Source organism: Sceloporus occidentalis, unplaced genomic scaffold, assembly GCF_023333645.1.
Source record: "Sceloporus occidentalis isolate IW3139 unplaced genomic scaffold, rSceOcc1.0.p SCAF_6, whole genome shotgun sequence".
Taxonomy (NCBI): domain Eukaryota; kingdom Metazoa; phylum Chordata; class Lepidosauria; order Squamata; family Phrynosomatidae; genus Sceloporus; species Sceloporus occidentalis.
This window is the reverse complement of record NW_028316986.1, coordinates 80,362,570-80,390,153: the sequence shown is the minus strand read 5'-3', so window position 1 is coordinate 80,390,153 and position 27,584 is coordinate 80,362,570. Positions and strand designations below refer to the sequence as shown.

At 40.5% G+C, this 27,584-nt stretch overlaps 1 protein-coding gene across 1 annotated transcript; it reads left to right on the top strand.

The window, feature by feature from the left end:
- Positions 1-14,140: 14,140 nt before the first annotated feature.
- On the top strand, positions 14,141-26,853 carry MYCT1 (MYC target 1). Its single transcript, XM_089528440.1, has 2 exons — positions 14,141-14,293; positions 25,414-26,853. The coding sequence occupies exons 1-2, from the start codon at positions 14,242-14,244 to the stop codon at positions 25,941-25,943; spliced, it is 582 nt and encodes a 193-aa protein (XP_089384566.1). The 5' UTR covers positions 14,141-14,241; the 3' UTR covers positions 25,944-26,853.
- Positions 26,854-27,584: the final 731 nt, after the last annotated feature.

Below are 27,584 nucleotides of genomic sequence, written 5' to 3'. Positions count from 1 at the left end.
ACATCCAGAATGGTTAAAGAATGCATAATTTGTGTCTCTGGAAAGAATTACATCTTCTTTACCAAGGTATCCAAGAGCCCTTTATTTTCCAGACAGAATTTGCTCTTGATCAAGCTTTCTGGATGTGATATTTTAAGTCTTCAATGTTCATAATTCTATGTGTAAATTCTCTTTTAGTTTTCAGAATAGATCCACTGAATCCATTAGATTTACTTATGTTTTGTCTCACCATTCAACAATTGATTGTATTGGTCTAATGTAGCTGGTTCTAACCAACAGTTTGCCAGGCCAGGTTTGTTTTATATAATACAGTTATTCACTACAGTCAATCAGTTATTCTTGTCTTAAAAGGCACCAAGGGCAGAACTAAAAATCATTTGTGGGATTAATTATAATTATTAATGAGCAATTTTATTTACACATCTTAGGCTTTCCATATTTATTTAAAAGTCAAAGTTACATGGGTGACTGAGAATCAGTGATGATTATTTCTCCCCCCCCCCCCCCACCCTGCTGTGGGACATGTGGGAATAAATGGCAGAGATAAATAGCAAACTTTGATTTTCCATTTTATATAAAGGACACCATTTTGCTATGCCACTTTATATAATCGGACTTGAACATCCATGGATTTTGTTATTCACTGAGAGCCCTGGAACCAAATCCCAGTGGATACCAAGGACCCACTGTAGTTGCAAAATCAGTGAAGCTAATCTTTTATCCATTTTTTAATTATTTTGACCCTAAGGTGAACCTATCATGGGGTTTTCTTGGCAATATTTCTTCAGTAGGGGTTTGATTTTGCCATCCTCTGGGGCTGAGAGAGTGTGTCTTTCCCAAATCACCCAGTGGGTTTCCACAGCCAAATGGAGATTTGAACTCTGGTCTCTAAAGTTGTAGTCCAACACTCAAACCACACTGACTCTTGTTTCTCATCTACCAGGGACGTAGCCAAGGGGGGGTCTTGGGGTCCGGACCCCCCCTTCCATTAGAAAAATGAATGGTGCGTGGTGCTGCGCTGCCACACCCAAGCCCCAATATAATGGTGGCACTTAGTCTGGACCCCCCTTCCTAAAATCCTGGCTACGTCCCTGCATCTACCCTGCCTAACCTCACCATTTTCTATCTCACTGTGCCCTGAGCTTTGGTTTTCCTGATCTTTGTCCCATCTGTAACTACCTCTTTTGTTTCTGGCCTGTTTGACTTGTATTTTCCTTCTGAGAAGCAAACCTTAGCAAATGTACCATAAAACTAGGGCCCGGGCATGACAGAACATGCCCCTGGCTTATTGAAGTCAAGGGATACCTTTTGTTTCATCCCACAGCTCTCAGCAGCTACCACAGAGCTATTGAGGAACACTCTGACTATGAAAGAAGGAGACACTGAGATCTTGAACAGCTTGAAAAGAGTAAATCAGAGTAGTCACACTGCAAAGAAGAGAGCAGGAAATGGAAAGAAGGCAAATAAGAGCAAATATTTAGGCCAGGGCATGCTTTCATTTATATATCAATCTCAGTGGTTCTCCTTACTATTTATTCTCAGCAACCTATACCTTTGTATGGTGCCTTGATAGGACACACATCAAAAGATGAGAGACTTCCCCCTGCTTACTGTTTACTATCATTTTTATTTTGTTTTATCTGGCATTTAGGTCTCTTATCTTTTATTGCCTTTTAATAGTTTAGCTATTGGCCTTTTTGTTCTTCTTGTTGCTTTTTTGTTTTTTGTGGGGTTTTTTTTAAATAGAGGACTTTAAGTTCTGAGAAAACTGAGAAACTGTCTATATATGCCAGAAGTGAATAAATGAAAGCAAATAATGTCCCTGGTAGATTAATATATACATTTCATCAAATACTTCTAGTCAGATCCAGTGATCTGTAGAATAATTTCACTTCCCACTCTGATAGTAGTAATCCCCACCCTCCCTGAGAATAAGCTGGAGGGGGTTGGGAATCTCATGGAGCCAGTGTTTGGACAGTGCAGACGGCTATGGTGGCAGCAGGGGGGCTTCAGAGTTCAGCCAGTGCATCTTTGGGTTTATCCCTTAGGGGGAAAAAGCCCATCAAAGCAATGAAACCTATTGGAGAGAAGAATCCAACAGTTACGTCAGAGTGCTTCAACATTTTCAAAGCCCTGCTGGAGAGAGAGAAGCAACATTGCTGGTTTTTTCTTTCCCAAGGTTTAAAATGGGCAGGGAATAATTTAGGCCACCACCAGGGCTTTTTTTCACTTTTTTGGGAGCATGGTTGGAGGCTGTAAGGGTATTGGATCCTGTCAATACAGTACTTCTCCTGTTCCACGCATGCCTTGTCTCAATCCTCCCCATCCCCCATTTCTAGTATTAGTGGGATGTTTGGATGCAAAAAGAGCAGTCTGAAAACAGAACCATTTAAATTCTATATGTGTGTATGTATGCTTGAATGTGTATTAAACTTCCAGCCAAAAAGTCTCCTTGCTTTTAAAATTAGTGCTTTAATCCTACACACTCACGCACACACACAAAATTGAATCTCTTCAGAATAAGCATGCTTCATGCTACATTTACTTATTTTAAATAGATAAACAGTATGTAAATTTAACAGCTAAAAATAACAAATATTGCATAATAAAATTGGGCTGGAAAGTATTTGTGAATCTTATCCATTCACTAGTCACATACCACCATCTGCTGGCCAAGAACAAAAACATTCTAGTATTTATATAACAAGGATGTATGCTTCTAAATTCTAGGAAGTGAGGTAGAAGCTGCACTAAATGAAACTGGGGTAAGAATAAATGATACTCCAAGTGAACTGCTGCAATGCACACAAACAGAATCAACTCAAATATGCTAACAAATATGGAAAACAAAAAGGTGGCCAACAGGCTAGAAATTATCAATATACATCCCCATCCATAAAAAAGAAGACATAAAAGACTGGAGTAATTATAGGATCATAGCATTAATTTCCCCCACAAGCAAAATTATGCTCATAATTCTGTAGCATAGACTCCAATCATATATGGAGAGAGAAATCCCAGGGATGGTGCAGCCCTATTCAGGGTAGGTAGCCTACCCTATTCCCAGATTCAAGAACCACCAATCCACAGAGCCTTTGTCTTATTGGGATTCAACTTCTGTTAATTCTCCCTCATCCAGTCTAGTACAGCATCCATGCACTGCTCTAACACCTCCAAGCCCCAGCCAACTCTGGTAACAAGGGGAAGTAGAGCTCAGTGATCAGCATACTGATGGAACCCAAACCCAAACGCCTAATGACCTCTTCCAGTGGTCTCATATAGATGTTGAATAGCATGGGAGACAAGATTGAACCCTGTGGCATCCCACAGCACAATGGCTATGGAGCTGAGCAGGATTCCCCAGTGCTACCCTCTAGTGCCTCCTACCCCCATCTGCCAGAGCTGGGCCAGTAAGATATCATGTTCAATGGTATCAAAAGCTGCTGAGAGATCTAGGAGGATCAACTCCTCCTGTCTTTTCCCTGGAGTAGGTAATCAGTCAGAGTAACCAAGATTGTTTCAGTATCGTACTCTGGCCTGAAATCCAACTGATTATATATACAACATTCAATAAGAGAGAATTTTCACTGTCTACATTTCTTTTCTGGTCATTATTAATATTTGTTTCATTTAATAATTATTACCCAAAATAAATTTGTTGAAAAGAGGACAGGGTATCAAGAAATGATCCGCATTGGGTGTGAAACATTGGCCCATTCCGCAAAGGCCTTTGCGATGCCCCCGTCACGTGCTAGGGGTTGGCCGAGGACCTAGCGTCCATACCGGCCTCACCCCTAGCACGTGACGGGGGCGTAAAAATGGCCGTGCCCTATACACACGGGTGCGGCCATTTTTACATGCCAGACACTTAGCGTCCACACGTAGCATCATGAAAATTACGCATCAAGTGCGCCATTGGCGCCTCATCGCGTCATTTCCATGACGCAAGAAGAAGCACCATTTTGGAGCTTCTTTTTAGCTGCGCTGGGAAGCCTTGCGGTTTGGCCACTGGGGCTTCTCAGTGCAGCTAATGACGGTGCAGGCAGAGCACTGCTTTTCGGCGCTCTGTAACGCACCATAGTACCTATGCTGCTGGACAAACATAAAACAAACTGAAGCAAAAATGTCAGTGCAGAAGGTCAGATAAAGCAGTCACCATAGACACACTACTCAGTTGTCATTCGAGGGACCATAGTTTTTTCTCAACAGTCACTGCCTTTCACCCAAGGATTCTGGAGTTGAACAACACAGAACCAACCCACACTCTTACCATGGGAAGTAGTATGTTACCAGATCCTGCCTCTTACCCAAGGTCCATTGTCCATTCCCCATTTAAGAAAGGGTGGTGCCCCTGCCCCCCATGTCTCCCCAAAGAAGTGACCCTCCTTTCATGTCACACCTTCAGTGTTAACCCCACAGAGCTCAACCTGCCACTGTTAGTTGTCTCTGTTTTACATCTCCCCACCAGCCAGGAAAGTGAAGGTCCTAGATATGGAGGAACAGTTGGTCCTAATAAGTAATCAGTCCTGATCTTGTAACAGCAGGCAGCGGCACCTCTTCAAGAATAAAGGCCAGCAGAGTCAGATGGAAAGCTTTCCTCTCGTTTGCTCTTTCCTTTCTCCTGCTGGCCTGGCTCCAGACAGCCTAGTTAGTAAGATGGTAAGTGATTCCTGAAGTATTTATTTATTTATTTATTTATTTTGATTTTATGCCACCTTTCTCCCAAAAAGAGACCCAAGGCAACTCACAAGAAAAAGGAAGCCAGTGACTGGCTTCACGTTCTGTCTCCTCACCAGCCAGGAAAGTGAAGGTCTTGGATATGGAGAAACATTTCATTAGAGAACTAAAGGAAAAGCAAAGCAAACTAAAACAAACCTTCCAAAGGCATCCATCAGGTGGGTTTCATTCACCAATATATGTTTTTAAAACCCAATATGGAACTCTGTTCTTCATTGCACATGTTTCTTTAGACAGATCCATGGGAATTTCAAGTAACTTGACAATGTAATAAGACATATCCAAAATAATAAAGAAGCATCATTAATCACAAAAATTACAGATTATTATCATTATCATCAGTAATAATTAGCAGCAATCAATAACTTAAAACATCTATGTGCACAATGTTCAGTATTAACATTTTGATTTACTAGTCTTGATGGAGTCTTACAGAGTTTCATGTTCAAACCCAGTCAAGAAATTCCACCAGGATGGGGGGCGGGGGGACACAACTATAAACTTTTTCCATGGTAGGGATACTAATTCTGTAGAAGCACAGTGATTTCAGTCCAGGGTACAAAGAGGCACTTTATGGATCACTTGTGAGGTTGTGCTCCATGTGATATCTAAACTCTCCCTTTTCTCTGCCTGTTATAACCATAGGGATTCCACTATTTTTAACATAAATTATGCATGCCCTAATCATGTGTGAGATCTGAGTTCTCAAAGGAACTTTGAAAGCTAGAAAGCTGTCATTGATTTGTTTATCTGAAACTCATTTCACTTTCTCCTGATACTTTTGATGTTGGGAGAAAGCTTCTTTTGTGCGTTAGTCAGTATTCTGCTAAATATATCTGTGCTTTTTATCTTGAATACATTAATGCATCAAGGTGTGCATGCTTTGGCTTTCTTTTGTCAAATGTCAGAGGCAAAAAAAAACACAGTGTTGGCTCTTAAAATCTGCAAATGACAGTCAATTGAATTTTTTAAAAAATCCCAAAACACTACAGAGGCTGATGGGGTGACTTTTTAGAGAAGGAGAGGGGGAAATCTGACCACAGTGTTTCATGAGAAGATACCAAAGGCATGGGAGCTTCCAGGGCTCAAGCATCATGGGGTGGGGATGGGGGAACTACAAACTGATAACACAGGCCTTCCTCCCATACTAAAGCTCCAATCCACCCCTTACATACAATGTCATGAATTATGAAAAGGTTTGTTTCATTTCACAAATTGCTATCACGTATTCTGCATTTCTGCAGTGGGGTGGGGAGCCTGCCTTTGTTAGCTTGAGTGTTTTTTAGGGGAGAGCATAATAAAAGCCAACCTGAGAGTTCTACAAATTGTACCTGTGTTGTAACATTAATAGTGTTGATCATGATGATCATCCATGAAGATAAAAAATAGGTTAATTCACTTTAAAACTTGAAAAGTTAAAAATTGAAAGCTTTTTTACCTCCAGGTGCAACATTTTGCAAGAAAAAATATCAAAAAGTTCTTGGCTCTGTGAAGCTGACACTTAGAATTTTCTTCCAGTTCTTCTGGTTCTAGTGTCATTTTTAAAGGACTGATATGAATTTAAAACAAATATTTTTGATTGCTTTGAATCTGACTTTCAATGCATAGATGACCTTAACAAAGTTGCATCAAAACTCATGAGTGAATAAAGCAATTATTCAGGAACCTACAAACCCTTTCTCATGGTGCTTTTATTTCCCCCTCCCACCAGGTATCTCTTTTTCTTGGCTATGCACAAGAGAATTTGGCATTTCTAGTTCTTGATATGACAGAGCATATCAAACAGAGGAAAACAAAGAAAACAAATCCTTCTATGTTTTTTAAAGTATCACACAGATCTAGTTTAATTCTACAAGGGCACTCTTTCTAGAGAAAAGCATTAGGCCCAGGCAAGGCCAGTAGATCTAGCAGTTACAAATGTGGAAGCTTATCGCATGAACTTTAAAACTGGCTCCAGCCTCCTGGGCTGGAGCCAGGAGCCAGGAGCCAGGACCCAGGATAGTGGCTAATATTATTGCATACTAAATTGCCATGAGCTCAGGTACAAGCCAGGTCCCAGCCATGCTCTGCCAGCACTTTTTTGAAGTTGGAAAGAAGCTTCTGACTTCAAAAAAGCTTCTTTCCAACTTCGAAAAAGTGCTGGTGGAGCTCGTCTGGGACCTTGCTTGGACCTGGGCTGATGGCGGGCAGTGATTAGGCAGCAATTTAGTATGGAATAATCACTGTCTCCATCCTGAATCCTGGCTCCAGTCCAGGTAGCTGGAGCCAGTTTTAAAGTTCATGTGATAAGCTTCATGATTTCAGATTGCTCCAACGCTGTTTCGGATTGGCTTTAGCAGATCTCACGAGATTTAGACAATATGTACATGGAAACAGGTTTCTATAGATATTCTCAGGCATGATCTATATCTTATCATAATTTTTCTTCTCATAGGTATGGGAATTGGAGACTGGGCCAGGCATTTGGATTACCAGGTAGTAAAATATAGGGGCTCTGGGAGCTACTACCTCTAAACGAAACATCAAGGGAAACCTTTCAGATTCTACTAGACTACTTCTTCCATGATGATTTGCTACAATTGGCCATGCTTGTAGAACTGATGAGAATTGCAGTCCAACACTCCTATAAAAATATTTAAAATGACAGTTGAGCTACAAAAAGAAATGAAGTTGTCTCTCACTATGATATTGTACTATGATACTGTCATGTGCCTGTAATGTATGAAAAGGAACTAATTGTAAGTAATCCTTTATTTGTAAGCTGATACTTTCTGTGCTGGCTGCCAGGTACACAAACACTTCTAAGGCATTCTCCCTTGTGCTGGGAGGGTTGCTGACCAAAAAGGAAGTGATTCATCTCACATTGTTCTTTGGTCCGGTCACTGCTGTCCTCAGGGAGAACTATAGTTGCAGCCAGAATGAAAGCAGCTTCTCAGGTCAAATCAGCATATATATGTGATTCCAATTGAAATGTTGTGTGAAGTAACACTGTCCTAAGACAATTCCTTTAAGCATCATTTACTTTCCTACCAAGAGACAGCCAGGACATACTGCTGTCTAGGTCAAAAATAGCAAGAGGAACCACTTTCATTCTCTGAAGATGCCAGCCACAGATGCTGGCAAAACATCAGGAATAAACTCTTCTAGAACATGCCCACATAGCCCGAAAAACCCACAAAAAACACTTTCATTCTCTTTTGTACTGTGTTCTTCTCAGCCCAAGGTGACAGAAGCATCCAGAGATCTCCATGTCATGGTAGAAATTGGCTCTATTCAGACCCAAACAAACAAAATTAAACTTCCTGATGAATGTGTAAACTTCACATTAGAAACAACTTCAGAGTCAGATCAGTGTGTCCTTGTAGAGTGATGTGGTCTCCATTGTCATGTTGTCATTTCTGGTGTCAGATTGGTGTCCATTGATTCTATTCCATAGGAATGAGTCTATCTCAGATGATAGTACAAAGGTTCCCGCATATCTTCCCTCTCTTTCTGAATTATATATATTTTCTTGTAAACCCATCTGTTTTTAATATAATCCTGAATAATATTTGATAGCTGGAAAGTAATTCTCCCCTGTGTTTATGTGCCTGGAAGCCACCCGCTGACTTATGGTGACCCTATTAAGTTCTTAGGGTTTTCTTAGGCAAACAATACTCAGACATGGTTTTGCCAGTTCCTTTCTCTGAAATATGGCCTATGGCACCTGGTATTCATTGCCAGTCTCCCATCCTAATACTAAATAGAACTGACCCTGGTTAGCTTTCAAGATAGTAAGGTTAAGGGGAAGTGTGCTATATGCAAGAACTAATAGGAACAGCTATGTTATCAAGTACTGTGATTTTCACAGAACTGCTACTTTTTCAGTGACTGTGATTCATTCTGCTACTGAGCTCCAAATTGTGATTTTCACAGAACTGGCTGCTACTTTTTCACAGATCACTGCTAGAACTCTGACTGACTGTTATAGCTATATAAATAATCAGTGTCTCACAAAGGAACAAAACACAGAAATTTAGGAGTCCTATCTGGAGTTTTTTTCTCCAAAAAGTGACAGTATTGCAGAATGCAATTTATATAAAAACAAGCTATCTTTCAAGACATCTAATTCCAACCTAAAGAAACATATGAAGAGCAAACATCCAACTGTTTGTATTGATGATATCTCTTCAAAAACTATTTTGAATTCTTCTGATATTGTGGTAAGAAAAATTGATTTATGCATTGGTTTACTACTAAGGGCATAGCCAGGGAGGTCCAATGGGTCCGAACCCCTCAAAATTTGTCAATTATTTTTATATTATTTAAATAACATAAATACATTTTTTAATATTACACAAATCAATTAACAAATAAAAATACAGTAGTGGCCAGGTCACAGGAACCACTGAAATAACAGAAAATCACTGATTCAATCCTGGATCAGTAGCAACAGTATCACTGTAGTGTACAGATCACAGAAATCACAGAAAATACAGAAAATCACAGAAATCACAGAAAATCAGTTTTGAATCACAGATATTTTTAAATCATAGAATCATAGAATCATAGAGTTGGAAGAGACCACTAGGGCCATCCAGTCCAACCCCCTGCCATGCAGGAAATCCAAATCAAAGCATCCCTGACAGATGGCCATCCAGCCTCTGTTTAAAGACCTCCAAGGAAGGAGACTCTATCACCTTCCGAGGAAGTGCATTCCACTGTCGAACAGCCCTTACTGTCAGGAAGTTCCTCCTAATGTTGAGGTGGAATCTCTTTTCCTGTAGCTTGCATCCATTGCTCCGGGTTCTGTTCTCTGGAGCAGAAGAAAACAAGCTTGTTCCCTCCTCAATATGACATCCCTTCAAATATTTAAATAGCGCTATCATATCACCTCTTAACCTTCTTTTCTCCAGGCTAAACATCCCCAGCTCCCTAAGTCGTTCCTCATAGGACATGGTTTCCAGACCCTTCACCATTTTTGTCGCCCTCCTTTGGACATGCTCCAGTTTCTCAATGTCCTTTCTGAATTGTGGCGCCCAGAACTGGACACAATATTCTAGGTGGGGCCTGACCAAAGCAGAATACAGTGGCACTATTACTTCTCTTGGTCTAGACACTATACTTTTATTGACGCAGCCTACAATTGCATTGGCCTTTTTAGCTGCCGCATCACACTGTTGACTCATGTTCAACTTGTGGTCTACTTGGACTCCTAGATCCCTTTCACACGTAGTTTCATTCAGCCAGGTGTCACCCATCCTATATTTGTGCATTTTATTTTTCCGCCCTAAGTGCAATACCTTACATTTCTCCGTGTTGAATTTCATTTTGTTAGCTGTGGCCCAGCTTTCTAGTCTATTCAGGTCATTTTGAATCTTGGTTCTGTCCTCTGGGGTATTAGCTATTCCCCCTAATTTGGTGTCATCTGCAAATTTGATAAGTATGCTCCCAATTCTGTCATCCAGGTCATTGATAAAGATGTTGAATAACACTGGGCCCAGGACAGAGCCCTGTGGGACCCCACTGGTCACTTCTCTCCAGGATGAAAAGGAGCCATTGTTGAGCACCCTTTGGGTTCGGCCGGTCAACCAGTTACAAATCCATGTAACAGTTGCCTTGTCTAGCCCACATTTTACAAGCTTATATGCAAGAATGTCATGGGAAACCTTGTCAAAGGCCTTACTGAAATCAAGATATACTATATCCACAGCTATCTACCAAGCTGGTAATTTTATCAAAGAAAGAGATTAGATTTGTCTGGCATTACCTGTTTCTCTGAAACCCATGTTGAGTTTTTGTGATTATGGAATTGCCATCTAGATGTTCACAGACTCTTTGTTTAATTATCTGCTCTAGAATCTTTCCTGGGATTGATGTCAGACTAACTGGATGATAATTGTTGGGATCGTCTTTTTTTCCCTTTTTGAAGATGGGGACAACGTTTGCCCTCCTCCAGTCAGCTGGGACTTCTCCCGTTTTCCAGGAGTTTTCAAAGATTATTACCAATGGCTCTGATATTACATTTGCCAGTTCTTTTAATACCCTTGGATGTAGTTCATCTGGTCCTGGAGACTTAAATTCATTTAGATTAACAAGGTGTTCCTCTACTATCTCTTTACTTATTCTGTGCTGAAATTCCCCTATTCTGTCCTCTGCTCCATTATCCTCAGGTTGAGCACCCTTTTCCTTTTTTGAGAAGACTGAGGCAAAGAAGGTGTTGAGTAATTCTGCCTTTTCTCTGTCTCCTGTTAACATTTTGCCATCCTCTCGACGCAGTGGCCCTACCATTTCCTTCTTCTTACTTTTGCTGCGGACATATCCAAAAAACCCCTTTTTGTTGTCTTTAACCTCTCTAGCAAGCCTGAGTTCATTCTGCGCTTTAGCTTTTCTGACTTCACCCCTACACATGCCTGCTATTTCTTTGAATTCCTTTTTCGTGATTTCCCCCTTTTTCCATTTCTTATACATGTTCCGTTTCAAACTTAGCTCCGTTGAAAGTTCCTTAGTCATCTATCCTGGTTTCTTGAGACTTCTCCCATTTTTCTTTCTCACTGGAACTGTTTGAAATTGTGCCTTCAGTATCTCCCTTTTGAGAAATTCCCATCCGTCCTGAACTCCTTTATCTTTTAGTACTTCTGATCATGGAATCGCCCTCAGTACTTCTCTAAGTTTACTGAAATTCGCTCTCCTAAAGTCTAGAATGCATGTTTGACTATGCCTGGCTTCTCCTTTCCACTGTATAACAAACTCCAGGAGAACATGGTCACTTCCACCTAATGATCCCACCACTTGCACCCCATTAACCAAGTCATCCTTGTTGGTTAGGGTCAGGTCTAAAATAGCTGACCCTCTTGTTGCCTCTTCCACCTTTTGGACAATGAAATTGTCTTCCAGGCAAGTGAGGAATTTGCTAGACCTAGAGGATTTTGCTGAGTTTGACTTCCAGCAAATATCAGGATAGTTGAAGTCGCCCATCACTACTACATCTCTCCTTTCTGAGTGTGTGGTCATCTGTTCTAGAAAGGTATCATCCAATTCCTCAGTCTGACTTGGGGGTCTGTAGTAGACTCCCACAATAATATCCTTGTTGTTTCCCTCCCCTTTAATTTTTATCCACATGCTCTCCACCTGGCTGCCAGTATTGATGTCCTGGATCTCTTCACTGGTGTAAATATCTCTGACATATAGTGCTAATCCTCCTCCTTTCCTGTTTGGCCTATTTCTCTTAAAATGGTTATACCCCTCTATTTCCACATTCCAATTATAAGACTCATCCCACCAGGTTTCAGTGATGCCTATTATATCATATTTGTTTTGTTGTACTAGGAGTTCGAGTTCATCTTGCTTATTTCCCATGCTCTGTGCATTAGTGTAGAGACATCGCAGATCACGGGCCCCATTTACTTGCTGCTTGTGCAAGTTTTTTTGCCTCCAACTGTTGGGTCCTTGCACTTTTTTTCTTGTTTCCTCTATGTCTGTTTGCCTATTTTCTCCAGCCCTTTCACCTTCCTTAATATTGTCTCCCTTCCCCATGGAACTCAGTTTAAAGCCCTCCTGATCAAGTTCTTGAGACTGTTGGCAAAACATTTCTTCCAACTGGCGTGAGATGCAACCCCTCCTCGTGGAACCGCAGTCCCTCCTCGTGGAACCGCAGCCCATGATCAAAGAATCCAAATCCTTCTTGGCGGCACCATCTGCGGAGCCAGTTGTTCACATGCGCTATTTTCCTCCTCCTTCCTGGACCGTGCCCTTCGACTGGCAGAAGAGACGAGATGACCACCTGTACATCCATTCCTTTCAGCTTCCTACCAAGCGCCTCGTAATCCCTTTTGATGTTCTGAATGCTGTGTCTTGCAGTATCGTTGGTTCCCATGTGGACCAAAAGGAAGGGGTATTGGTCAGTAGGCTTGACCAGTCTTGTCAGCCTCTCTGTCACATCACGGATCTTTGCACCTGGAAGACAACACACCTCGCGAGACATCTTGTCAGGCCTACAAATCACTGCTTCTGTACCCCTCAGCAAGGAGTCCCCCACTACAACCACACGCCTCCTCCGAGGCTTAGCAGCGACTGTTCCCTCGGGTGGGACTCTCAGGCTCCTCTGCTCTGTCCCCGAAGTCTGTCCATGCTGCTCCTCTTCATCCTCCTTGATAAGGGAAAGAGCTTCGAATCGATTCTCTAGCTGCAAACTCCCTGAAGAATCCCTTCTTGGCCTACTTCTCTTTGTGACATTCCTCCAGCTGTCTTCCTCCTGTGTATGTGAAGTGACCTCCTCCACCTTAGCATCTTCCTCTGCGTGGTACTCATCCAAGATCGTTAGTTCTGTTGTGTCCAGGAAATCCTCTTGTTCCCTAATATGCTGTAGTGTAGCTACTCTGGACTCCAGCTGCTGCACTTTCTCCTCCAAGAGCGCTACCAACTTGCACTTGGTGCATGTGAAGTTCTCCACTTCTGTAGGCAAGAAGAGAAACATCCCACAAGAGTTGCAGGTGACTGCGGCAGATCCCTCGCCGTCCATACTGCAAGGTCTTTAGTAATGACTATAACAGGACTGTGGGGTTCCTCTTTAAAAAATTCTCTGGTAAAAACCAACGTTAAGGCCCCTGATGACTTGGCCTTTTTCACCAGTCTGTGGAAGCGAGTTCAGTCTACTGGGAATACAACTTTAAAGGAATGTCCTGGCTGCTATCTTATACTTAAAGGCAAGGTTCTGTTTCAATATCTGATTCTAACCTGATGACACTTGAGTAGAGTTGTTGAATTAAAGAAAATTAAAATTCGTGCACCGTTAGTAACAGTTTTCACTGATATCAGTAAATCACAATTATTCCATTCTCATATTGTTACAGTTTGTCACATAGTGTTTATTTTTAGTTAGAGTCTCACAAAATCACAGTGCTGCTGCTTTGTATTATTCAAATTGTTGTTGTTACAGTTATTAGTATTAGACCCGTTCCTCTAGGAGGTGGGAGTAGAAATAAATGTCAGTGAAATTATGTACAGGTATCCTTCTGTGCTTAGTCAAACTTATGCAATGCCACACATGCACTATATCGATCTAATATTTGGTTAAAACAGCTGAGGTGGGGGGGATTCAGACATGAACCCTCATGTAGAAGGTAGTAGTGTTCACGTGTACTTTTGCACATTTGGGAGTGGAGCATGAGGCCTTTCAGCCACTGACACATTCTGGAAAACTGTTGTTGAATTGGATCCAACAACCACCAGTACATAGAACGGATAAAGTATTGTTCTTGCTTAATTCACTGTCTAGCCAAGGAAATGACGAGAAGGAAATTGTTTTCCCATCTCAGGAACCATGTGGCAATCTAAGATAAGGCAAACAGTTGCTAATTTGAGTATAAAAGCAGGAAACATGATAACACTGATTTCCTTTCATGAGAACAGAACAGTTTGAGAGAATATGTAGGAACATTTTTCTTCAAGTCAAATCTTTTAGCATTATACCAAGTGCTCTACCTTGGATACAACATTTTTATCACTTTGACAATTCTGGATGCTATGGAGACCAACGGTACTCATTCAGATAAGCCATGGCCACCTAATTTCTGGAGTAAGTACTTATTAATATGGCATTTTCTTAAAAGTATGAATGAGAATATTTTCTATACCATATTGAAGTTTTTCTGTGTGACATAGTTAAGTTGTCCATTACATGTTCTTTTCCAATGCATTCAGTGTTTTTGACTTTTACAATAAAATGTTGCAAATCTTTAGTGGGCATATTTGCAAAATGAAAAGCTAAATATTTTAACATTGCCATCTCACTTTCCCTGAGAAGTTCATTAGATGTGTCCAAAATCAGAATATTAATTTTATATATATATATATAGTGGACAGAGCAAATTACTAATAACAGTATCTACAATGAAAGAAAGTTTGCCCACCAACAATTCAGATGAAAGCAACAACTAGAACCTGGAAAGAATGAACTAGTTTTTAATTACTTGTCTGGTTTTCTATGATGGAACATATTTGTCCTATTTCTGGGTTATAAGATATCCTCATAACTGTTATTCTTTCACCTGGAATATTAAACCTTCATCAAAACCATGTGGGACTTTTGTTTATTTATATTTTAAAAACTTTATGTTATGGAGAAAACGCAGCACTTCTCCCATGGTGGTAGGAGTTTCATGATCTGGAAGTTTCATTTACTTCAGTGCTCTAGTATGAACTATGGCTTCATGCTGAAATCCTGTTATTAGAGGCAGTTAGGGAGGAGATGGGGAAAGCCCAACCAGCCCCATTTTACTTTTAAAGGATCAGTCCAAAGTCATTATTCTCCTAGTGAGAACCCAGATGCTGTAAATAAACATGGGCAGTATCCTTACACCATAGCAGTATTACTGATATTTCCAAAGATGTGCTTGTCTGGTTTGTGAACTGTTTGCTTCTCTGACAATTCCTACTTCAATACAGTGCTTTCTCTAGGACTTAAACCCCAGATTACACTTCATTCTGCATCCATGATACACTCCAGGGAGCTGAGATAGTTAATTTAATTGACTGAAGTTTATTATAATATAGCACTTACAATAGCGCTTACATTTCTATACTGCTAAGCACACTGTAAGTGGTTTACAATGTGTTAGCCAATTTAGTTTGAGAATTACTATCTGAATAGTTTGAGAATTACTATCTGAAAGGCAGCAATGGATCTGTTGGGTCTTTATACTGGAGGGGTGAAGAGAGATGCACCCCTTTCTTACTCAGAGTATGAGTCTCCTATGCTCATACTCTGAGTTTATGAGTCTTCTTGGAGCTGAAAAGTGGCAGCATCAGCTATTGTGTATTTCTCAAGGTTGCTTCTCTGAGTAAAGGCAGTGACAACTAACAGAAGTAAACAGAAGCAGAGATGATGGCTAAATGCTTAAGCATTCCAATGGAAGGATGTGAGCAGAAGAATTCCTCAGAGATCTGTACTGGATTTGCTGCTTTTTAATCTGTTCACAAGCATTTGGAAATTGAGCAGTCAGTATTAAGGTGACCACGTTCGCCTATAATCCAAAATATATTTTAGATGGCAAGAGGAAAAAAAGATTGTGAAGAGTTCCTAAAGGATCTTGGTCCTTGTTGTTGAGTGCCTTTAAATAATTTCTGACTTGTGGTGACCCTAAAATGAACCTATCATGGAGTTTTCTTGGCAAGATATGTTCAGTGGAGGCATCCTTTCCCGGAAGTGGGGACCTTGAAACTGTGGTACATGCACTGATAACCTCACAACTCGATTTCTGCCATGCGCTCTACATGGGGCTGCCCTTGTGCTTAGTTCGGAGATGTCAGTTAGTTCAGAACATGGCAGCCAGGTTGGTTAATGGTGAAACCAGAAGTGATCATATAACTCCTATCTTAAAATCACTCCACTGGCTGTCCATTGGTTTCCCGGCTCCACTCCCAGGGAGGCATGACACTGTGCACTGCACCACACAGCATGTGGCATCATGGCGCTCCTCTGGTGTTGTATTTGCACGACACAGTTCCAGAGGAGTGCTGTAAAGTCGCAGCTATTGCACCCTGCAGAGGCCAGGTCGGGGCTGCGGCATGCAGTTGCTGCAGCTCTGATCTGGCTGTAAAAGGGGCAGCTGGAGGCCACCCCTTTGAAGTGGTCTGCACAGCCCCAAATTCACCAAAGAAATGCAAATACAGCTGGTGGAAGAGTTTTTGGTTGTTATTGTGTACCTTCAGGTTGTTTCCAACTTATGGTAACCCTAAGGTGAACCTATTACAGGGTTTTCTTGGCAAGATTTGTTCAGAGGAGGTTTGTCATTGCCATCCTCTGAGGCTGAGAGAGTGTGACTTGCCCATGGTCATCCACTGGCTTCCATGGCCAAGCTAGGATTTGAACCTTGGTCTCCAGAGCCATAGTCAAAGGCTCAAACCGCTACATCACAGTGGCTCTCAGAAGAGTTCTAGGTGTAAATAATTTTCAGTGTCACTCTTTACAAAGATTATAATTGGGCGAATGAAGGGAAATTCAATTCGAATGGCCAGAACTGTTTTTGTGGGGCAATATATCCTACTATGCCCCATGTGGCTACTTTAAAACACTTGTTGATTTTTATTTTATTTTTTATCTGGCAAGTAATTTTTAAATGCAAAGATTCTTTTATAATAATAATAATAATAATAATAATAATAATAAAATTTATTTGTATCCCGCCCCTCTGAGAACAATCGGGGCGGCTAACAAAGTTAAAAATACAAAACATATAAAATCCCTGGTACCCTCCCCTCCTTAAAAAAGTATTAAATTCAATGCAATATTTAAAAAAAAAACAGAACAAAAAACAACAACAAACAAACATACAAGTTAAAAACTGACCAGAAGGTCAACAACATCATACCAACAAGCAACCAGTGGGAGCAGCAGTATCTTTCCCAGATGTTTTTCTAAGGCTGGGTTCTCTATTCCGGGAAGGCCTGCCGGAAGATATCCGTCTTAACAGCCTTTTTAAAGCTGTCTAAGGATGTAAGCTGACGGATCTCATCTGGCAGGCTGTTCCACAGTCTGGGGGAGACGATGGAAAATGCCCTCTGGGAGGTAGTCGAAAGCCTAGATTTTTGTGGCTGAAGTAGGCCTCTCCAGAGGACCGGAGTGCGCGGGGAGGATTGTAGGGGAGAAGGCGGTCCCGGAGATAGCTTGGACCCAAGCCATTTAGGGCTTTAAAGGTGATAACCAACACCTTTTAAGAAATGTGATGGCAATCATCATTTACTCTTCCAATAGAATCTTCCTCTCTCTTGTTCCTATTGAAATAATTTGTTTTAGTTAATCTTTCTAATAAAAATATATAGATAAATACAATAGGAGTGGGTTCTTTCTTTGTCAGCGATCAAAAAGAGGATGGGGGGGGGGATCCCTATTTCTGTCTGCCTGCTGAAAAACCTGATGATTTTCTGTTTCTTATTAAGATACCAAAGCCATAAAATTGATAGAAATATCAGATAACATATAAATTTCCCAGCCTTAAGCTTGATCCATTCCATCTGTAAGTGCCCACAGAAAACCACAGCAAAGCTTTCACTGTTCTGGGCTTAAGAAGACCAGGATCAGAACATATCCTAGCTAAGAAGGAAAAAATAGCAATAATTGTATTCATGGAGTTTTGTTTTGTTTTGTTTTTTATAAAAATCTGTATCCTATCCTTGAAATAAAAATGTTCAGACTGGCTTGAAGGGAAACAGCTAATCTTGATAAATGATAGAACATTCCCAAAATTTTATATGATATTAAGAGAACCATCCCCCCCCCCCACACACACACATCCTCCTTAGGTTGATGATTTCCAAAATTTGATAAGATTTGTTGTACATCAGATAGATACAGGAGAATGCCTGGCAGTCAAAGTAGATAATACTGGGGCTAATACCGGACTAGATGGACAAATAATCTAACCAAGTAAAAGGCCATTTCCAATGTTCTTAATATTTGATCAGGAGTGGCCAAAGTCCTGGTCTATATCTATCCTTTGACTGCTTTTGCAGTCTCTGACCCCCAACTCCTCTTGATTTCTCATTTACTGACAGGGGGGAAAAAGTGAATTGCCTATTCCAGAAGCCACAAGGAGTGATAATTCGGCATTAAAGCTAATCACATTTCAACTACTATACTACTTACCATTAAAGAAAAATACTTCTAACTACTTTTGGATTTGTTATTTCACTTTTTGGCAATCAAGGAAGCCCCTGGAAAGTCAGAGAGGCATAAATTTGGTTCCCAAAAGTTAACCACCCTATATCTGATGGACCCTTCTGCAAGAAGATATAAGTTTTGCCAGAAATTGTCCATAGGCAAACCAGTCCTATGCATGGTTTCATGGAAGTGTGTCCATGGTATTCAAGAGAGTTTCCTCTCAAACTGGTGTGCTTAGGATTGCATCTTAGGTCATTTAGGTTTTGCTTTTGATAGTTCAAGCGTTATTGACAAGGCTGCGGGTATAAAATAGGTGGAATAATCTTAAGTACCTGTATTAGCATCCTCTTTCATTCAAGGCTGCGGGTATAAAATAGGTGGAATAATCTTAAGTACCTGTATTAGCCTCCTCTTTCATTCTTTTTAAAATGCCAATGAAATGTAAAAGAATTACCAACAGTCATTTCTGTTGGCGAAGCAATTAGCATATTATAAATATAAGAATATTTATTCACAGATGGCAGGAAAAGGATGTGAGAGTTTATTTTATGATGTAAAAGAAGAATGACTCTTCTTCTCTGCTACATTTCTTCTGTCTTTCATATTCACAGACCACAAACCAGCCCCAATTTTGATCTGGGTATAATCTGTTGACCACATTTCTCATTTATTTGGCAAATGTTATTGCAGGATATTTTGCTGATTGCTATTGCTGTTGAATTTCCTTGTTACTAAGGAACACCTGGAGCAACTTGGCTCCCAGCAGGCATCCTGCTTGCCAGACTTCACAAAAAAAACTGTCTTAATTGGTGCCTGCCAACAACAACAGGAAACTGGAATGTCCATCTAATTTAATTCTCAGTATGAGTGGAGCCATAAATCAAGATCTTTTGAAAAATTGCACTTTTTTTCTGGGAGTAGTACCTAGTCCTTGATGTGTCCTTTGTTAGTCTAGTTGTTCTTTGGAAATATCATCATCATTATAGGTTTTATTATAGGAATGGGCAAGATATACCTTCCCTGTCCACTTTTAATCTGAATTCCCCTCACTAGTGCAAGGTGGCCCAACCGCTATTTTTCCTCCTAGGTCTACACAGAACAAGGGGTCTTTGAGCACATTCTTATCTCAGGAATAGCCTTTCAATACCATAATTTGAACTCGCACATAAATCTATTCTTGTTTTTCCACAATGTTTCTTGATTTCAGCATCCTGGGAGGATATTTTGCACTATTGATGTTTCCACTAAAGCACTGAAAGTTAAATATTTTAATCATCTACTGCAAACCAATTTTATATCTACTGGCAGATTCCACTCTGCCTCCTGACCGATCCTGCTAAAGTGCATGTAGCACCTTAGGTTTATGGACAAAATTAACTAAAGATAAGATTATACCCCCCGCATCTGTGCTGGGGAAACATCTTCAGCACTAAAGTATCTTTAATAAGAATCACTTTCTAAATATAGAAAGGCAGCTTTCAACATATAAATATATAGATACATAGATAGTCCGCTGTTCTTCTAAGAATGCTTTTGAAATTCTTTGGCAGATTTCAAATGTGCACATGCCTTATTTGGAATATGTGCTGAAATTTTTGTGCTCAGATGGAGAACAATGTGGAATCCCTCCTCCTGGACAGGAAGGCCGAGATGGGGGACATGTCTAGAAAAAGGAGGGAAAGCAGGCACTCCCTCCCTCCCCTTCCTTCCTTCCTTCCTCCCTCCCTCCCTCCCTCCCTCCCTCCCTCCCTCCCACATTTATTTATTTATTTATGTCTTTCTTTCTTTCCTCCCTCCCTCCCTCCCTCCCTTCCTCCCTCCCTCCTTTCTTTCTTTCCTTCCTTCTTTCTTTATTTTCTTGCTTCTTTCTTTCTTCCCTTCCTCCTTTCTTCATTTCTCTGCTCCCTCCCTGCCTCCCTCCCTCCTTTTTTCTTTCTTGCTTTCTTTTCACCCTCCCTCCCTCCCTCCCTCCCTTCCTTCTTCTCTTCCTTCCTTCCTTCCTTCTTTATTTCCCTGCTTCTCTTATCTTCCTTCCTCTTTTCTTCCTTTCCCTGCCTCCCTCCCTCCCTCCCTCCCTCCCTCCCTCCCTCCCTCCCTCCCTTCTTTGTTTCCTTGATTCTTTCTTCCCTCCCTCCCTCCCTCCCTCCCTTCTTTCTAGAGGAGGAGGAGGAGGACCACGTTGTCCTCCTTCTCCTCTGCTGAGTTGTTCACCCCAAAACCTGGGGTTTTGCCAGGTGAGCAGCCTTGCCAACTCGGCAGAAGAAGATGAGGATGAGGACAACACACTGGGCATGCATCTATGATGTTTATCACACTATACTCTTAAAGTGCTACTATTCCACTTTGACTCCTCTAGCTGCCTCCTGTTGCATTCTGGGATTGGCAATTTTAAGGAGAGGTATTTAGAATTCTCAGGCAGAGAACTGCCTGAGAATTCTAAATACCTCTCCTTAAAACTGCCAATCCCAGAATGCAACAGGAGGCAGCTAGAGGAGTCAAAGTGGAATTGTAGCACTTTAAGAGTATAGTGTGATAAACATCCTTGTCTCTTTCCCCCATCCTCTCTTGTCTCTTTTCCCCATTGCTGGGTGGGCAGCTGTGAGGAGGAGGAGGAGGAGGGGGGGAGGACAGGGATAAGAGATAAGACAACCCGCCCACCATATTGTACTGTTCTGCCAAGCTATTCTTTGAACTGCAAGGCTGCCTGCCCGGCAAAAACCCCAGGCCACAGAGGACGAAGAGGACAACGCGGTGGGTGGCTTCCCTTGTCTCTTTTCCCTTCCTCCTCCTCCTCCTCTGCTGAGTCGCTCACCTTTGACCAGCCTGGGAGTTTTGCCAGGTGGGCAGCCTTGCGAGGACAAGGATCCCAAATCCCAGGCTGCCTGCCAAAAGCACAGTAGCCTCTTCCTCCTCCTCCACTCCCATCCACACCCTAGTGAAGACGCCCGGCCCCTTACCTTAATGAGCCAAACCCCTGCCCTCTCTCGCTCTTTTGCTCTCTCTCTCTCTGCGGTTCTACTTTTCAGCTTGCCCTGCAAAAAGCTCCTCCCTCTGGGCCTTGCTCCCTTTAGCCTGCCCCCAGTTAAAGCTCTCCTGGGAAGTCTGGGGGAAGAGTCCATTGTTCCCATCCTCCAAAGCCCTGTATGATCAGGGACGACTCTGGGAGCTGAGACATCCTCTTTCACTTGACTATTTGGCCCCGGGCCTCCAGAAATCCTTTGGCGGGCCACATGCGGCCCACCCGGGGCACAAGTTGTCCACTCCTGCTCTAACAGCACTGAGTAGCTACACATCAAAACTCCAGCTTCTGCTATATTTACAGTTTGTGGAGAAAAAGGAACTTTGCCAGGTTCACTTTGCCATGTCAGAATGCTACTGGGTAAAAAAAAAACCTTCTGAAATCTCCCTTTCTTTACTGAAGTTGTAGGTCTAACTGTGGTGTGAGATAAGGATGGGTGAATAATTCCTTTAGTTTATATATGAACTGACCTAATTTTGCACTATTGAACCAATGTATATGGACTGCAACTTAGCTGTCTACAAAATCTGTATTGTTTCTAATTTTGATAGCATAGTGGGCCCTTGTTATCTGCTAGGGTTTTGTTCCAAGACTCCCTGTGGACACCAAATCCGTGGATGTTCAAGTCCCATGAAATACATTGGACAGTAAAATGATGACCCTTACATAAAATGGCAAAACCAAGGTTTGCTTTTTGGAATGTGTGTATGTGTGTGTAATTATTTTCAAGCGATGGATGCTAGAATCTGAGAATAAAATATCCATTAATATGGAGGACCAACTGTGTTTCCTGAAATACTATAAAAATGTGTGGTTAAAAAAAGAAGCTAAGAGAATGTATTATATTTGGATAACTGCTTGCAGAATAGTACCCAACATTTACAGAATGAAGTAACAATTCATGTTTTGGGAGAATTGCATACAAAAAATGCAAATAAATTTTCATGCAAACTTTCTTGAAGTTCAGGACAAATTCTCAGTTCAGTACAAACTATGTTTAAGATTTCAAAAATTAGAAAGAAAGTATAAAACAGAATCAAGACATTCATGTATCCTGAGTCTAGGCAGGCTTTTCAGATAACCAATGACCAGAAAAAAATGTCCTTGTCTATATTTTATTAATTTTTTGAAAAATTTATTAAATTTTAAAAACACTACGCAATCATAAAACACCACATGCATACAGTTTATTGAATAGCCTGAGGGCCATTTCAAAATACTAGTAACGTAGTATTAAAGCAGTGCCACACGCCTATATATAAAATGTAAATATAGTGCACTAGGTGCAATAAACCCCAATACAATATAGATACATATGAATAACCTGAGCATGCACCAGAACCAGAACATGCACCACTTGTATACAGCTTATACATATCTAAAAAGTATACAATATATGCTAAAAGATATACTAATAAACAGGTAAAAATAAAATGGTTACACAATTAAACAGTAATATGTAAGATAGTTACCATAGAAAGTAAAACAGAATTAAAATTGAAATTGAAATGGGAGGCAGAAATAACATAAAACATCCGTCATCGTATGTCAGATCTGTTCATCACCCTTACAATTAACACCAATCATCCCCACATATCTAGATCTCAACAGTGATGCTTTATGAAGGAACCGAGCTGTGGCAATAGAGATTTTTGAATCTTGTCCACTCATAAAGTATGATATTCTAATGTGGGTATCCCAGAATATTGTTCGTTTAATATAGGGATCAAGGTATTGGTCCCTTTCCACTTGGTACAGATTACATCTAAACAAAATGTGTGCTAGATCCTCAATTTCATGATCCCCACAAATACAAGTTTGTTCATTATAAGGGATACCCTGGAATCTTCCATGTCTTACCATGGTATCAAGTTGGTCGAATCTTGCTCGGGTGAATGCCTCTCTGAGATGTTTAGGGATCTGTATTTTTAGATAAGATGGCATTTGAAAGGACCGTTTGTATTGGCTCAACCATTTTAAGTTGCCTACCCTACTGAGTGTGGCTATGTCTTCTTGAGCCGCATGTCCAAAATTCTCTGTCTTGCACCCTTTCTTGCTTGATCGTTCATAGTACAAGCTACAGGGAGGCCACAGCTCTTTATAAAGTTTAACAGTTGCATAGACCATGAAGACTGCAGTTGAGAGTGCAACTGTTCTAATAAGCATAATCTAGGGAGTCTGTTTGGCTCCATTTCATTAATTTTGCACCAGTAATTGAACACTCTGATTTTAGCTTGAGAGTGGATAGAGTAAATTTCTAATTCCGCTCTTACAGCAGCTGCTGAGGTCCTTTTATCTACTCCCAGAATACTTCTCAAATATTGAGACTGGGCTAGTTCTACTACTGCGGTGGAATTTAGACCCCATACTTCTGCTGCATATAAAAGCATAGGTGTAACCTTAGCTTTGTATACATTAATTATTGGGGCTAAGGAGCCTGGGTACTTGTTGACTTTTAATAAAACACCATAACACACATTACCAAAGGAATTTCCACCACAACATACATCATCTCCTACTTTACATTAACATTCTATCGTTATTTAATCTAATTGATCTATTTGGCAATGACAGCCATCCACTTTCCCTCTTTCTATTCCATCAACTCAATATCTTCCATTATTCTATTTCTCTATTACCTTCCTCCTCAAATACCCCCTTTCGCCCTTTCCTCTCTTCCCTTCTTTCTTTCTTCTCTTTATCTTCTTTCTCTCTATTCTCTTTGCCTTTATTTCATTTTCAAATCCTCTCATTCACCCTCAGTTCATTAACCTCTTCAACTCTCTTACTCTTCCCAATTCATTTACTCTGATCTTCAATCATACTCTCTACATTCGTACATTACTTCCTTTCCATCATCTGCCAATTTATCTTTCCTTCTATTGTTGACTTTCTATCACTAATACCTATTGCAAATCACACCTGCTTAAATTATTGTAATATCAACTCAATTGTTGTAAAGCTCACTCATATAATTTATTAGGTTACTTGTCTTATTAAATTGGTGTCATTACCATCCTATTTTTCTTATTTGACATCTTAGTGATCTAGAGTCTATACATCATTTCATAGCTATACATCATTTCATAGCTATACTATCTCATTAAGGTGGTTTGTTCGTTATGTACTCTACAAACTATTTGTCTATTTTTAAGTGCAATATGAAGCCCCACTGGATACATGAACTGGTGCAGAAGCTTTACAGAACTTCACATTAATTAATATCAAAGTACTGTTTAAAAAGTGCAGGGCAGAAGCCAGCAACAAAAGTTGGCTATCCTTTTTCATACTAAGTAGATAATTGGTTTTGTTGCATTCATGTTATAAAGATAATATAGCAATGATGTTATCATTGTTGTTTTGTGAAAATAACAACTAAAACCTTCTTACAACAGCAGGATGGTGAATTTGCAATGTACTTCCAAAGAAAAGTTACCTGGTCCCAACTAGAAGAGACGCATTGAATCAATCGGTTACACTTAGATACTGGCCTGCCATTTCACTATTGTGGGCAGTAACATAAATTAATGCGCATCAACATTACAGATAAAATAATCTGAAAAATGTATGAAATGTATGTGTATGCAGAACAATAAAGCACAGCCTTAGAGAGATAAGTGGATTCCTCATAATGATCACCACTTACTGAACAATTTCTATAAGCATTCCCAGAAAGCCTTTGAAATGCATAGCCATGAAGACTGCATCCTGTTTTTAATGACTGGACTCTTATTGTTTTAAATTTTGCTGTTGAAGATGATTTATCTGTTGAAGGAGATTTCCAAAAGAGGGCAATATTGTTACAATTTTGATGTAACTGTTCCAGGGAAAAATACAACAAATAATCTTGAAGGGTGGGAAAAGACTCTTTTTGTAGCAGACCAACACATCTACCTCTTTGCAAACAGATGAGTAAACCTATTTGTCGAGAAATGTTGGTAACTATCAAAATTTGTTTACCTTCCCTAGAAAGTCTTCTGAAGTGATAAGTAATGATGTTTTTTTTTTAAATTTTTAGATCAAATATTAACAGCATTTTCTGTGTCTATGATCATTGGACTCGTAATTGGAGCTATAATCTGGGCTTTATTGACTTGCCTATCCAGCCGCAGAGCAAGTGCACATATTTCCCACTGGAGCCCCTCATCTTCCAGTCGGCATTCCAGAGCCTCTCATGGAAGTGCTGTCACCAGGCCAGGATTTTACCGTAACAGCAGCTGTGAACGCCGGAGTAACCTCAGCTTAGCCAGCCTTACCTTCCAAAGGCAAGCTTCCTTAGACCAAGCCAACTCCTTCCCCAGGAAATCAAGTTTCCGGGCCTCCACGTTTCACCCTTTTCTGCAATGCCCTCCACTTCCTGTTGAAACTGAAAGCCAGTTGATTACTCTAGTGCCCACTAGTACTACCACAACCCTTACTGGGAACACCACTAACAGCCTCTCTAATCCTGAATTCCATTGGTCCAATAACAGCCTTCGTGTCTGCCACTCAACACAAACTCCACCTCCTGCCTATGATTCTATCATAAAGGCTTTTCCAGACTCTTGATTTTCATTCTTGATATTGTACATAGAAAGAATCTCAGCTCTGTGACTTTCTTTGGGAAGATACCACTGAATCTGGCCAAAGCGAAAACTATACTACAGAGATACCAATGACAGCATCACTGTGATACAGGATAAACAGAGGAAACATCGGTATCTTTTTGCTTTGAAGACTTTCCTTACACTATTTGCAATGATCTGCAGTGCTTTTATATTTATCTTTGCTTTGTAGCTATTCCTATTAGTTTATATGATGCCAATTTCTTTCACACTAAAGAAACTGAAACATTACCAAAGATGCAAACCTCAGAATAGAGGAAGATAACTGTAATCACAGTATTGTTTAGGTTACTGTTCTAGTCCTTTTTGTGTAGGATTTTGCTTTTCACAGTGTCACACTGTAGAAATTTTGATTTCCAATTTTTTTCCTCTTGATTATTCATTAGTATACAATCTGGCAATGTAACGGTAAGCAACATCTACAGGAATTCTTCAGCAAATATCATAGTTTTAAATGCTTAAATATTTGTATTATCTTTTGCAAGAGTTATAGCTTTGTTCTCTGTTTCAAGGAAGGTTAGGGAAAGTTTGGCCCATGGACCACATTGTTTCTATGGGGTGAGATCCTAGGAGTAGCCTTGTGGAGGACATGGCCCTACAAGGGCCTCTAGGAGTCCAATATAACTTCCTAACTTCAGCAGCTGCCCAGCCCTGTTTTAAGGTATAGCTCCTTCAAAACACAGTCTGATTAAGATTGTAGCCATTTAAACACTTAGCTGGAGGTATGGGTGTGCCTTCAGCTTGCCTGTCAACTTATGACAACTCCTCTGAAACACAGCCTATTTCTTGAGGGGATCCAGGAATGGTTGGTTGTAACAGAGATGTGGGATATAAATAAAGTATTATTATTATTATTATTATTATTATTATTATTATTATCCAAGTAGTAATCAGGCCTGATCCTACTTAGTTTCTAAGAACAGATGGGATCTGGTGCCTTCAGGGTATAAGTTCATTTCAATCTACAAGTACATACTTCTGAATAGATATGCATTGGATTTGCTGGTGGAAAAAAGTTTCATGGGAACAACAGCAGATTCATGTTGGTGTCCATGGATGCAGGATTTGGGGAGTAGAAGCCCCACTGGATACCCATAAACATGAAAGTAAAAAGAGGCATAAATTGAGAATTTTGTTCTGCAACTTGTGCAAACTATAACATTTTTTAAAAAATTCAAAGGGTAACAAATATTTTGATAAGAGTGCTGGAATTCACAGGAAACTTTGCTGGCTGTGTTTTAACACTATCACAAAATTGCAAAGTCATCACCATTCTTCCTGGTGGAAATCACACAGATGGTATCATTTCCACACTGGGGATAATGGAACAGATAATGTCTGACCCATTCCTTCATAGATGTACAGATGCTGGTGTTCCTGAATACTCACTTCCACTGTTGTTTCTTTTCTTCTCTCGCCTATGGGAAGCAGCTACACCCTTGGGATAGTCAAAGGTATAGATGGCCATGGTAGCAGGCACTTTCAAGGTCAAGACAAGGAAGGCCCTAAAGTTCAAAGAGATCACTTCACATGTTATTTTCACATTTTTCTTCTTCAGTCTGTCTGAATGCTCATGAATAGAGAG

Excerpts from the sequence above, each read along its gene's own strand:
- MYCT1 (XM_089528440.1), top strand. The coding sequence starts at position 14,242 with ATGGAGACCAACGGTACTCATTCAGATAAGCCATGGCCACCTAATTTC. Across the intron at positions 14,294-25,413 it reads ATGGCCACCTAATTTCTGGA|ATCAAATATTAACAGCATTT; the intron begins GTAAGTACTTAT and ends TTAAATTTTTAG.